This window comes from Aplidium turbinatum, chromosome 1 (genome assembly GCF_918807975.1).
Source record: "Aplidium turbinatum chromosome 1, kaAplTurb1.1, whole genome shotgun sequence".
NCBI lineage: Eukaryota > Metazoa > Chordata > Ascidiacea > Aplousobranchia > Polyclinidae > Aplidium > Aplidium turbinatum.
This window is the reverse complement of record NC_137472.1, coordinates 16,837,571-16,851,212: the sequence shown is the minus strand read 5'-3', so window position 1 is coordinate 16,851,212 and position 13,642 is coordinate 16,837,571. Positions and strand designations below refer to the sequence as shown.

The following is a 13,642-nucleotide window of genomic DNA, read 5'->3' as shown; positions in this document are numbered from 1 at the left end:
TCAATTTTCATAATTTTTTTTTGTTGCATTCAGAATTTCATGCACATCAACATATTTAGAAACAAAAAATTCCAAGAGGGGCGGGTTGCCTTCACTTGTTGAATTATAATGGAATGACCCCTGGAGTATTGTATTTGGATACAAACAGAGCTGTGAAGTTCGACTACAAATGCCAAGCCAAAAAATACCTATTCTGGTAACGCAAAACATTTCACAATTTAAACTTTCGACTCCACAACTCTACACAAAAATAAACAATGTTCAATAGGTCAAAGTAATTGAAAAAAGCCAAATGTTAACACATTATCGGTAGTTGGAATGTTTGTAGATTTTGTTACGCGATCTTATGAGTAGGCTACTTCTTGTAACTTGAACACGTTGGTATACCTGCAGTATATGCAATGCAAAGCCTATGGACGTTCAAAAATGTCAAGCTTAGAGATGAGCTGATAACTTCATTGCAAGTTATAGGCCTAAATGTGGCGTACTAAAAAGAGATATAGCATGTAAAAAGTATTTTTCACACAAAGAAAAACATTATACTCTTTATCATCAAAATGCGCTCTTTTTTGTGATACTACTACATCTGGGATTTCACTTCAACGGTAGTATGAAAATTAACTTTTTAAACAAAGTGCGGCATTGCTGCCTCTATTTTTCACTCTGAGCTTTTTTAGATTTCTTTCCCAAGAGTACATATATTTCAACATGTCCTTTCGCTGAACTTCTTCGAAATGAATTGCAGCAGCTGGTCTAACCTTGATCAACATTTCTTTCGGCATTCCCAGGTTTTGTCTTAGTAAACCAGTAATCCAAATGTCTTCAACAATCTCGAAATTTTCAGTGGTAACCGCCAATTGCCATAAGTTCTCTGCTACCTTGATACTCATAGTATACATACCACTGAGACAGAATTGAGGAACTACTGGCCATTTGTATTTATCCTTTGATATGAAGCGTTTAGTCCCGTTGTGCCTGTTAGGGGCAAGGTTTTCAGTTTCTTTGTGATACATGCAAATGATAGGAAAATCTGGCCAGTCTAAGTTCGAATATTCTCGAAACTTTTCTATGGTTTCTATCACTCGCTTCAAATCCATCAACATATCATCGTCTGAGTTCGTGAAATAATATTCTCCAGGAAAATTCTCTGAAGCCCAATGCATTGCTGCTAATGATTTTCGAGCTAAATTCCTGAAAGTTTATAATACGTAGGTATGTTATTAAATCTCATTTAAGCTGATATTTAAATTTTTCAATAATAATTTAAGCTCAAAAGATTAAAACTACATTTAGCAAACAAAACATATCATACGGTTAAAAGTAAACATTTATTGCCAAACATGACAAGAGCAAAACAATTTTATGCTTTGATTTTAATTCTGAGCAGTAGTTCTGGCGCATTGCATCCAACCCTCAATATGAGGAAGGAAGATCATGTTCATGATGATGGGTTGTTATAGATCATGGATGGCAAACTTTTGTTTTTACCATGGGTAACAAAAGAGACTGTAATCCTTGAAAAAACAAAAGTGGGTCACAAATTTAATTACATGTTGATGCGAAATTTACTTCCACATCTTCTTAGCAAGTATCAATAAATTAATTATCCATGGCCGGTAGCCTAATGCTTATTTTTAGCTTCATTCATACAATGCGCTTATTTGAGGTGATGCCATTCTGTGTGCTTGGCTTTATAAAATTCAGGTGCGAAAATAAAGATTAACATTAATATGAATGTCACAATCAATGCGCAAAACCTAGCGGCGGGCTGCTTTGTATCTTGACCGAACGTGCTGTTTTGATTGTAAAATTCTTATGCGATATGTTATTATCGGTTACTGACCTGTAGTAACTTTTGATTACGAAATCTTTATTATGTAACGTCCTTCCAGATCATTCTGTAACATGCAAATCTGGAATATTCTTTTATTTTTCACAATTGCCAAATGTCGTTTGTCATGACATCATAAGGATGTTTACCAGTGGATCTCTAATTGCGAAATTTTTATTACGTGACGTATTTCTAGAACATACTACCCTACGTGCGAATCTGGAAGCTTCTTTTGCTTGCTTCTCATGTTTTGCCAGGTGCAGGGTTTATGACACACAAAGGTGTTTACGTGTAATGCAGTTTGACAGAACAATGAGTTCTGTAACATTACGTAACCTTCTCGAAGTTACTAGACCAAACAACCTGCTATGAATAGTGGTGTAATTTGTGTATCATTATTATGAGTTGATTATTTGTGAGAGATCATTATTGTAGTAGTGGTAGTTGGCAATAGACGCAAAGATTATTGTTGATCGAGAGTTGAAGTTATTGAATACGAGTAAAGCAAAGTTGATGCTTATATAATTTCTGATTGAAATTAGAATCGTATGAGAAGCTGTGAGTGGATTCCGTTAAACTCGATTAATAGTTGTAAGCGTTGGAATCTATTGCTGTTCACTGTTACTATTACTTTGATTAGTTGCTGGAAGTGCTGAACCATTCGTTAAAGTCCTTCAAGAATTTTCATTATCATTTCACTAGTAGAACTATTCGACATTTGATTGACTGCTTTTCGGTTGTAACCCATTAAACTACGTCATTGAACCTTTCCACGTCTCTTTCCTGGAAAGAGACAGAAAGAAATTGTGACAATGAACAACCAAACAACGTTAACCAAGCTACCGCAAAGCATTGTGTGGTGTTAAACAAATTTGGCAAAGAAATCCACTTTTTAAGAGTGATATCTTCAGCATGGGTTTGAAGAGCATAAAAGCCACAACCATCCTTGTCCGTTTATAATTCAATTTTGTTTCCACACCACACTAATTCTAAGCAGCCAAAACGCATGTATTCACAGTTTGCACAATAAAGAGGGTAGCCTACGTGATAGTGACAGCTAGCAATTGAAAAAAAAGAAAAAAAATACAAACAAGTGAACTGATTTGCTAAAGAATCAATACTACAACAGCTTTATTCCCCTATAAGTAGCCAGTTACTTGCCCTGATAATGCCCTACAACGTCTTAGTTGTCAGACTGCGATATGAAAATTCAGCACCGTACGGCAAAAATTTCAAGTAGGGTGAGACATTATCACAAATATTTAGAGAAACATTTATTCTTTATTAAAACATCTGTTCGATTTTTGTTAGTTTTAAAAAGACAAATGGGTCAGTAAACCCCGGGGTCAGTGTTTCGCCATCCCTGTTATCAATGCTACGGTGGTATCAAATGCAATTAGTAATTGGTTTGTAAAAGGAATATACATACTGATAAGTATCAGGAATGTCAATTTGAAGTATGTCAGAATGTCTTCTGGATTCAATTTCTACAGAGTAGTTGGATTGAGATGTACCAACAATAAAGACAGTGTGTAGCAGGGCTCCTTGGGCATAGACAACCGAACCCCATGATTGCCGGATCAATGTTCGTTGCTCAATATTTTGGATCTTTGACTTCACAAAAATGACCATGGTCCAATCGATCTCTGTGCCAATAGACACATAAGCATTTAGATAAAACTCTTTTTGTAGGGGAAAATGGGGCAAAGCAGAATAGTTTTGCAAAATTCGTTGTTCAAAGTGGCAATAGTTCCACTCCAATTCTAGCATCTTCACATACAAGCTCAGTATTCTATTTCTTCTATAAATAACTTTATTGTGCATTTACAAACCTTGAAGCAAAGCAAAACGGGTCTTTGCATAAAAGTAATGAATTTCCTCACTAACTCAGCAAGTTTAATTTACAATCTGCCAAACTTAGACTTAAAAGTTAATTATCTGACCATCCCTAACGTGACTAAAACGGTGCTTTTATTTTTTTACCATCCAAAAAAATTCCATTATTTTGCATTATGTTTTACCGCTTTTTCCTTAATCGATAAATGAAATGCAGAATTAAGTCTGGAGTGTCGCAAAGCATGCAAAATACAACATTCACTTCGAAAGACGTTTCATATCGTACCTTTATTTTTCAGGCAATTCGAAAGTTGTCTATGTGCAAGAGATGGAGTTTTCAAGAAAACTACGTCACGTTGTATTAACTCTGCTGGTTTCAGCTCCTGAATTCTATCAACTCTTGAAAAATAAAAAGTGTCTTATTGTACTAAAGTCATTAAGTACACAAGTGCCTCGTTTAGGATAACAAGAAATCTGTTGGGTGCAACATATAGGCTAGATGCTAAGCGAGCTACAAATTTTGATAAAACCAATCAACTGGATTTACCTGTAATTTATATTATTATTCAATGCTCATATTCCGGCCTCATATTGTAGTTATGCTGCTTGTCAATTAAGTGAGAATCTTCAGAATATAGCGGCTACTTCTCAATTTAAGAAATGCCCTTGTCTTTATAGTAAAAAAATTGTGACAGCGCAAATTTAAACACTTACGTCATTTTGGAAAAGTTATATCTTTGCATCGCACTCAGAGAATACAAAGCGGAAGCAACCGCTAAAAGAATGACAGCACAAATTTTACAATTTTTGCATCTGTGACTCATAGTACAATTTTCTTTTGGTTCCATTTAACTTAAATCTACAACAAGCTCACTGAAATTTAATTACCATAGTTTAGACATGATTAAACGGCAGGTTAGGTACAAATTGTGTAGCCTAGTCAATTTTCGACGCAAAATTACATGAGTAAATTTCATTGTGTGGTGTTTTTATTATTGGCTAATTCATCAAATGAGGATGAAAAATTATCTCTCACATTGATGGTTTGTTTCAGAATAAGAGGGTTCTTGCAAGTTTGAAGAGATTAGATTTGATGCAAATGAAACAATTGATTAATTCAGGAAAGAAATTATAGAACAGATAAAACAATTCAGCAATAACATTTCGAAGACACACAAAACCAAGCATATAATAAAAACATTCATTATTTCAATGAAAAAACAAACTGCAAACATTTCCGGCTATACATCAAGCCTGGCAACAACACTTCGACAATCGCAACACTTCACTCTGCCAATCTCGGTAACCGGCCTTGCGTCAAGAGCCTCTACAAGTATGCAAAACTACCAGGAACAACCTATCAAGGCTTTATCAGTCCAAAGATAAAGATTTAAAACCAACCAACCATCTTTGGGAATTTAAAAGAGTGATTTACACTGCATACAAATAAAACATGGTAGAAAAAAGACCACGTCACAAACCAAACAAAAGCTTGGCATGCAATGAATTAATTAAAACTGTTTAGTATATAAGAAGTTCTACCAGCATACAGCTGCCATTTGTTGAATACGTGATAGCAAGATTATTTACACAGGGCTAAGTGCGTTTTTGTGTCCAATGTGAAAAAGTATTTACAAACAATTTCAAAGGACTCTGAAGACTAACCGTTCCCCCACTGAAGGTTATGCCTTCGCACCTTCATGGTGAACAATAATACATTTCTATCAAAGTAGTAAGTTTTCACAATAACTCTTGTATGTCTAATAATGAAACATTGGATGATATAAAATGTGCCTGAGTTGTGTTGTTCATGTAGGAGGCTATGGTATATGTCTGTAGCTAGCACGCCAAAAAACCTAAAATACAAACATTAGATACAAAACAAAGAAAATCACATATCTAGCATGAAACAATACAGCTTAATAGAAAATATCGTGGATTGAATTTTCAAAGTGATTTTGCCTGTGACAATATTTCATGTGGATGAGTAGTGTCATGACCATAAAATTGGAAAAACCAGATTTAAATTGACACATCATCAGGCAGAAGACAGTTTGATGTGACAAAAAAAGCATAGTGGCAGAGGCGTAGCTAGGGGGGGGGGGGGACGGACCGCCCCGGATAGCACGTCTGGGGGCGGCACTTTCAGACTACAATTTTTGATTTTGATTATAATCTGATAAAAAACGCATTTCATTTTCACATGCTTTTTCTTGAAGGGGCAGCAAAATCTTAATCCGCCCCGGGCGGCACATTTCCTAGCTACGCCACTGCATGTGGTGAGTTTATTCCATACTTAAACTGCACGTGAAGACAGTCGCCAATGACGATTAGTGTTCGAGATTGAGAGTTCTAGTTTGAGTTTAGTCCAAGTTCAAGTTCTCGGCCTGATGATTATATATTGATGGTGGAATGGATGAGCTGGTCGATAAGTGTGTCGGAGTCGCCATAGTGACCAGTTCGGCCCTTCTGCCACTCCCATCATCATCAGAAAACTTAGTTCACATTGTAATCTTGTTGAGAAGGAGCGATCTTCCTGGCGTCAGCATTATTATATTGTTTTTTTTCACATGTGCTGATGATGCAAAATAAAAGAACTTGAACCTACCGCTTGATTTTGTGGTTTCTTTGCGTTCAAATTCGGGGGCTTATAAAGCAAACGGAACAGGCGTACTGGTAGGCTTACATCTTGGGGGATCAAAAATTATGTGGAAGCTTACTTAGAATTTTGTTAAGTTTTTCCCTCTTGACTTCCTTCACTTGAGGTGTTGTAACCTGGCATAATTTTAAACTGATGAATCCTGCTTCGTTCTCAAGCGTTCACGTTTTGTCACTTCTACTTTTATCTAGACCTCTGCTATGTTTGGCATGTATTGTTTTCGTTGTGATGGTCAGAAACAAAAATAATCCAAATTCCAAACTGAACAAATTTTTGTAATTTTTGGATTCACATACATTTCAATTAGAGTTGCCAGTGCCAGACCGCAACCTCAGAACTTCATCCCACTGCAGTTTCAAAAGTTTTCTAGTTCAACAAACATTTTTTTAGGTTTACTTAATTTTTTTTCAGTGTCAGGTTTTTTCTCCACAGATCTTCAATTTTTTTTTAATTTTTCTAACAAAAATACCAAATTTTTATCTGGCATCTCTTTCTAAAGGCAAAGTAAGCTAACAACAGACGACACTTATCTGAGTTGCCAGGTGGGCTGTTTTTCTGCCAAATTGGGTTCCTTTTGATCTTGGCTGGCGTTTTCTTTTTCGGTGTGGTGGGTGGGCGTTTTTAGGGTTTCTTTCGCATAAGCCATGCTGGCGGAGCCTCTTACCTTTTCACCGTTTTTAATTGAATTGTCAAGACTTGTGCTTCTCGTATTTTTTCTTTGTTGGTGCCACTATCGCGTGTTTTGCTTCTGTCCATTTTGCGTAATCTGCTTGAGTCCTTTTCTGAACAATTAATTAATTTTACTTCTCAAATACTTGACCCGTTGTGCTGCGCAATTTTTCATTTATCACTTTGTGTGAGCTATTAAGCAATTTCTCAAAGGTTTAGATTTGACCATATTTTTGCTTTGATACTGGATGATTCTTTAGTATTTCTTTTAAAATATTTTTCTAATAAGCTTGAAAAGTGCTGTGGCGCCTAAGAACTCTCTGACGTCACGTGCTTTTGACATATGACGTCACGCGCGCTGGAATCCACTTGATTTGTAGCCTACAAATACCGCGGGCTTTTAGCACAAATCCGCGTCTTGCTTAGAAATCTAGGGAAGTGAATTTAGGGGATTGTAGGCCTAGTCACTGAATTTTTGTAAGAATGACTAATGAACGTGCTTCATACACACATAGACTTGCCGTTATGTTACATTGTGTGGTTATGTTTAGCGATTGCAATGCTTACAGTGGAGCTCTTCTAATCAAGACTAGGGCCCTTTTTAAGTAACTACAACCATGATTTCTGACTCATTATTTTGGTCTTTTTCTCACTCTCTCGAACTCTTGAGAACTCTTAATTTTTGAAGTCAAGTTGGCAATGTAGGACGAAAGAGCCTTGTGTTAATTTCTGGTGGTGGGACTGTCAATCATTCCGTTGTTTTTCGTTTGGTGCTTTTGTAACCTGGATTCTGTCGTTCAACGTCGAGCTTGTTATGTTGGAAAGAGTCCATAAATCAGCGGTTCCCAACCTGGGGGCCATGGAAAAATTTGAAAAATGATAATTTTGATAATGATAATTTAATTTATCATCTCTAAGTCCACTCCAACACTATATAACAAAAGAAATAAATTAGAATTTAATAAAAATACCAGTAAGCTTACATTTTGCCAAAATTTTTAAAATTATTAAAGAACATTATTAAAGGATTCATCGAAAAACTTGGCAATTGGCAGAGAAAATAGAATTTGAATTTGGCAATTTTGCAATGTTTCCAAAGTTATCAAAAGTATTGGATGGCAGAGATGTGGATATGTCTGCTGATTTGAAACAATTAATTAGTGCCCATTTTGGAGATTTGATGTAAGAATTCAGCCAGTCTTTTCCTGACATACCAGATCAAGCTGCTACACTAGTAAAAAATCCTTTGCATTGTCCTGTTACTAATATTTCAGACACAAACGATGGTGCGCAAAGCGAACTCTTGAAGCTGCAAGAAGAGACGACAACCCGATTGAGCTTTGAGAAAGATAGTTTGACCACATTTTTGGGCAAAATTAAGCAAATCGTACCCTAAACTTAATAAAACTATCATGCCATTGCGGTTGCCTTTCCCATCACCATATCGTTGTGAGTGTGGGTTTTCAACAATGTTACTTCTGAAAACAAGCAGCACAGTGTCTTGGATATTCAATATGACATGCGGCTTGCTCTTTCCACCACCAAACCAGTATTTAAGACATTGCCAGAACAAAAACACGCTCAACCATCACATTAACTGCATATGTAATTACGTAATAACTAATTAATGTGAGTTACTATCATGTTTATTGTGTGTTGTAGGCCTATTTATAGCATTTTATCTTCTAACTACCGATTACTGCATAAACAAGTTTTTTAATTAAAATGACATTTCTAAATATTTTCAAAAGGTTGAAAAAAATAGGGAGCCATTGATTTTACAAAATTTTCAAAGAGGGCCACGGTGTAAAAAAGGTTGGGAACCCCTGCAATAAATGAATCAATAGTGAAGACATCTTGTCCTGATCACTCCTCGCCATAACCATGCCCAGAAGTGTTGTGGTCCCATCGACGACTGGGAACCACTGGTTCAGATGGATATTTCCTGACATCCAGGACAGGAAATGGATTTCCTTCTTATAATCTCAAAAAGGGCTAAACGCCACAGCTGCGTGCGACACAACTAAAATTTTCCACAATTTTAGAGCGGTATGAGGACTGCAGGTCCCCTTGTAGAAAATATTCTTGCATCTCTTTCTATTTATTCTTGCCACCCTAAAAATATTTAATAATTTTTGTATACTTCAGCCTGTCGATTAAATATAATGCTACAAAAAAAAACATGGAAAAGTCAATTCATTCTACTGTTGGCACAGAAAGCTCCAACCCAGCCTGCCCCTTCTCCATTGATATTTTTCTGATCAATGCATATTGTGCGAGCATCCAAAACATTAATGAGATTCAACAAGCTTCTGCTGCAGGTTTTGCCTACTGAAAACTTAGCCTAAATGTTTCAGAAATTAATGTCTGATTTATGGGACCTTCAGACATTATGGAACCTTAACCGTATCTGTTACTGCTTCCTTTTGGCGGCAAGAGTCACTGGCCGAGACCATCAGGTCTACGTCTCTCTTATTGCTAATTACTCCGTCGGCTTATATCAAATAACAACGGGAAAAAGTATGCCGTTGGTCAAAAGCCTTATCTATCACTTCAATCAATTTATTTCGCAAATTATATTCGTGATTGTGTATTTTAGGTAGAAAAGATGATAAAGACTGGGTTTTTGACCTATTTTCGTCATTTCTTGGTCAAATTTCTCAGTTGACATTTTACTTTGAAAATCTTCTTGCGTTAAACACAGAATTGCATCAATTTTGTTTTTCCGTTTCTGTGCAAACAGTATTCCATGCACTTTTTGCACTACAAAGCAATTTGCGCAAATAACAAATTACCTCTCTAATTATTGTCTGCCAGCAAAGAATGACTCATTCGAAGCGCGGTCTCTCCTCGTAAAATGCCATATGTGAAAATAACTGATAGGTTGGTGTCCATGTTTACGTCGATTCCACGTCAAGTAATGTCGAATGATTGTACATAACCCTGTAGCAATTATTTTCGACTTGGATAGGCGATAGCGAAATTCTTTAGTCAAAAAATCTCATCTTAGGTAAATTTGACATTAGTAGATGTTAAATCAACGTAACCTCTTCATTCATTGACTTGCATGGCTGAAAGCGTTTTCCGCGAGCTAAGGAAATAAGCTCAATCATTTTGAAATACATGTAGTTTCAACTTCTGTTCATAAACAATACATATGAAAAACTACTCAAAATTGATGGATTGATTGACTTGGCCAAGGACGTTGTACTTTGGTCAAGACATTTAGCTACTTCAAATAACGCAACGCACATAAACTTCAATCCGAATGAATATTTGTATTTACCTAGATTATAATTCACTCTAATGTAAAAAGTACGTTGTTTTTCGTTTACTTCGTTTTTTTAATATACTGTATGCTAGAAAAGAGCAAGCATGTGATTACAGAGACTATATCATGTTTCTTTACACTGCATTACCCTATTTGCATTGACACAATAAATTTAATCCAAAGTTGAATAAAATCCTGTATATTCGATGTTTCAAAGCATCCAAACAACATTAAAAAGATTCTGATTAAGAAAATACATTGTTGAAACAATTAACGTGGTAAATCAGTGAATCGTGCGACTCGTGTGATTTAATGTTACATTTACCCTCGTTAGATTTGGGTTTAGGAATAGCAGTTGTTTACAGAAGGAAAGGGCACATTTATTCTACTAAATGAATTAATTCCACTACAGAAAGAAAAGGGCACTTTTATTCCACTAAAGAATCTGTTATCTATCGTCGATAAAGCATCAGTATAGTAACGAAATAAACATACTCAAATGAAGCTATTGAGCGATTACAATGTGAATAAGAAACGTTCAAGTAAATGTTATCAAAGCAGTCTAAAATAATTTGAATAAAATGTATCGTTTTTGGTAACGCAGTAACAATTACTTTGCAGTGAAAATCATTTTCTTCTTCGATTACTTGCTAAAATTTGTAATAGAAATTTTATTACTTACCCAGCTAGCAAAATCCCCCAAATTGATTCAATGGAAAAGTGGGTGATTTTTCTAGCTGGGCATCTATCCAGCCAGCAAAATCGGTCGTTGTTATGTTGATTCAACGTCGTCGGGCGCTTTGAAATACATTCCCTACACTATGGCTAAGCTGCGCCACTGTGTTGTCGACAGACAATGCGTAGTTTCAACTTATAGTGATGATAAATCTACGAAAATATGTCGGATGCGGTTGGATGCGCAAGTTTGAGTAAGCGTTCACTCAACTTACAGATTGCGTGAATTTGCTTTTGAAATTTGAATATCGCAGTTAGCTCGAATTCGGCAACTTGTTTATAAACCAACAAAAACAGGGAAAACTCGTCGGAGGGAAATTTATAATCAAAAGAAAACCTCAATGAAATGAAATCTATTACACACATTAGTTAGAACAGAAGGACTTTTGGAGCATAAAATATGGGGTTATATGATATACTGTTAGTAAAACGAATATAAGGGCCAAACTACTTATTATATAAACATTTGATTCTAAACATTTCAAACATAACGGTTTTTATCGTCTGTAGAATAATAGAAATGGACTCAGTTTCAGATCAAATGTTTACCAATATTTTGGCTCATAGATTCCTGTTGGGTAAAAGAAATTTAATGTTATAACAACGTTTCGTATTCTTCAGCCTGGTTGACTCGTTCATTCAAATTACACTCCACTTGGTAACATTAATCGCGTACGTGTGTTGATACAATGTCTCATGACGTTCCATCAACACAAAATCGGCCATTTTGTACACAGGCAATATAGTGTGCTCAGCTAATTTACGTCGCATAAATGGCAGACTTGCAGCATACGGTAATGAAATACTACAAGTGGAGCAAGAGTTTTCTGAATAATATCAAACACTTCTTGGCCCAAATATTTACAACATTACTGCAACTCAGTTCACATAGTTTTGACGACCAGAATAGCAAAAGTGGTTCCTTTTACATTGATGTAACAACTGCAGACGTTGAATTAATGTAAAAAGAGCCACTTTGTCAGCTGGGTATGGGTTGAGTTGAGTCATTCGCTATGGCGTTTATAAAAGTTCAAAATACTTTATGCTTTTATCACTACACGTTGAACAAATGTAACAAGAAAGAGAAAATGATGCGCATTCTCTTGTACCAACCATGGACTGGAGGCAAGACCAACATCGTCAGAAACAGACTCATAGGGAATGGAATTTTAGCCCCGTCGCGTTATTATGAGTGACAACACAAAATGAAACCGCACGCTAATAGTAAACTGTCAATCAAGCTATTGAATATCAGAAAATTTCTTGCATTTTGTAACTGGCTGTGACAAAAGGTTTATTGTGAACTTCACAATTATCCGATACCAACATAATCGGGATTAAAAGTTGGGGCAAGAAAAAAAAGTAAAAGTCAAGAAATCTCAGGTTTCTAGCGTCACTGCTTCTATGTGAAATTGCAGAATTAGCAGAGGGCGAGACCATAGGGTCTACGCCAGTAACAGGTACGGTTAAGACAAAAAGCGGGCAAAGTAAAATATGTCAAAATTTACTGTGGGTTAAGACTTGGGGGTTTAGAGGGGGCTATATCCGATTACTTTTCCTTCTTTGAATCTCAACTGTCACATTGTTTATTTTCTTTTAGATTTTGTGTTTAATAGAAATCAAAATGCTACCCACAGAAATACAACTTTATAAAATTGAAAATTACCAATATTGTTAAATGCACCTATGCATATAAACTAGGCACGATGCTATTACGTTTTATTTGCTTATACTGCGTGATAATTTAAGTAATTTACAGCAAGATAATTTAATAGTTAAATTAGTGCAATTGAGAAAGTAATTTTGTTACGTTAAAGTTTTTTTTTTTGAGGGGGGGAAGTTGCGCATGCTCAAATTCCTACCCTGAAAATCCATTGTTGATTTAAAGTAGCCCACTCGTTTCGTTACGCCCCCGAAAGAAACGTGGTGAAGTGCTAATGCATTAGAATCGAACAATGCATAAAAGCGTCATGAAATAAAAAGTTGGCGGCAGTGTAAAAAGTATTTATTTAAGATAAATCACTACAACGAGTAGGTTATTTGAAATACTTTTTTGCTACGAGATGCAATCTTAACGTAACTTTCATAAAAAAAAAAAACGCTTCGTACTCAACAGAGAAGACCGGCCAAATAACTCGTTCATAGAGATGTAAAAAAACGGTTTTTTTTGTTTTAAAAAAAAACGAGCTCGTTTTTTTTGTTTTTTATCGTTTTTTTTGTTTTTTATTCGTTTTTTTTGTTTTTTTTGTTTTTTTTACCTATTTTTTTATTAAATGTCACAATATGCAGCAATTAGGGTAAACTCATTGCAATAGCGTCTCTTTCAACAAAAAAATAGTCTCATAACTCGTATAACATCTTTCAAATGAGACAATATGTCTCTCAAGTCTCAACACACGAGCCATAAAGGTTTCTCATCGTCTCAAATAGTAACACAGTGTCCTATGGTTGGCACATCTCAAGTATTGTCTGTAATTTGGTTCAGCCAGTTGTTAAATGCAGTACCACACTCGTGTACAGTTTCGAAGCCACCTGGGATTTTGGTTAATGGGCATGTTACGTTAGGACCAGGTGGTCAGGGTCCTGTTTCTCTACTTCACAAAGGCACTTTTCACCAGCACACCACACCATTACCAGTACA

At 35.8% G+C, this 13,642-nt stretch overlaps 1 protein-coding gene across 1 annotated transcript; it reads right to left on the bottom strand.

Moving 5' to 3' along the window:
- Positions 1 to 617: 617 nt before the first annotated feature.
- LOC145784440 (lactosylceramide 1,3-N-acetyl-beta-D-glucosaminyltransferase-like) lies at positions 618 to 4,060 on the bottom strand. The gene is made up of 3 exons (XM_082596291.1): positions 3,954 to 4,060; positions 3,261 to 3,477; positions 618 to 1,191 (listed from the first exon to the last, which is right to left on the bottom strand). Exons 2-3 carry the CDS (start codon positions 3,461 to 3,463, stop codon positions 618 to 620), a joined length of 777 nt encoding a protein of 258 aa, XP_082452417.1. The 5' UTR covers positions 3,464 to 3,477; positions 3,954 to 4,060.
- Positions 4,061 to 13,642: the final 9,582 nt, after the last annotated feature.

Bases quoted from the DNA above. Each gene is read 5' to 3' on its own strand.
- LOC145784440 (XM_082596291.1), bottom strand. From the start codon at position 3,463: ATGGTCATTTTTGTGAAGTCAAAGATCCAAAATATTGAGCAACGAACA. The intron at 1,192-3,260 runs GTATGTATATTC...ATAAACTTTCAG, and splicing joins GACATTCCTGATACTTATCA to GAATTTAGCTCGAAAATCAT.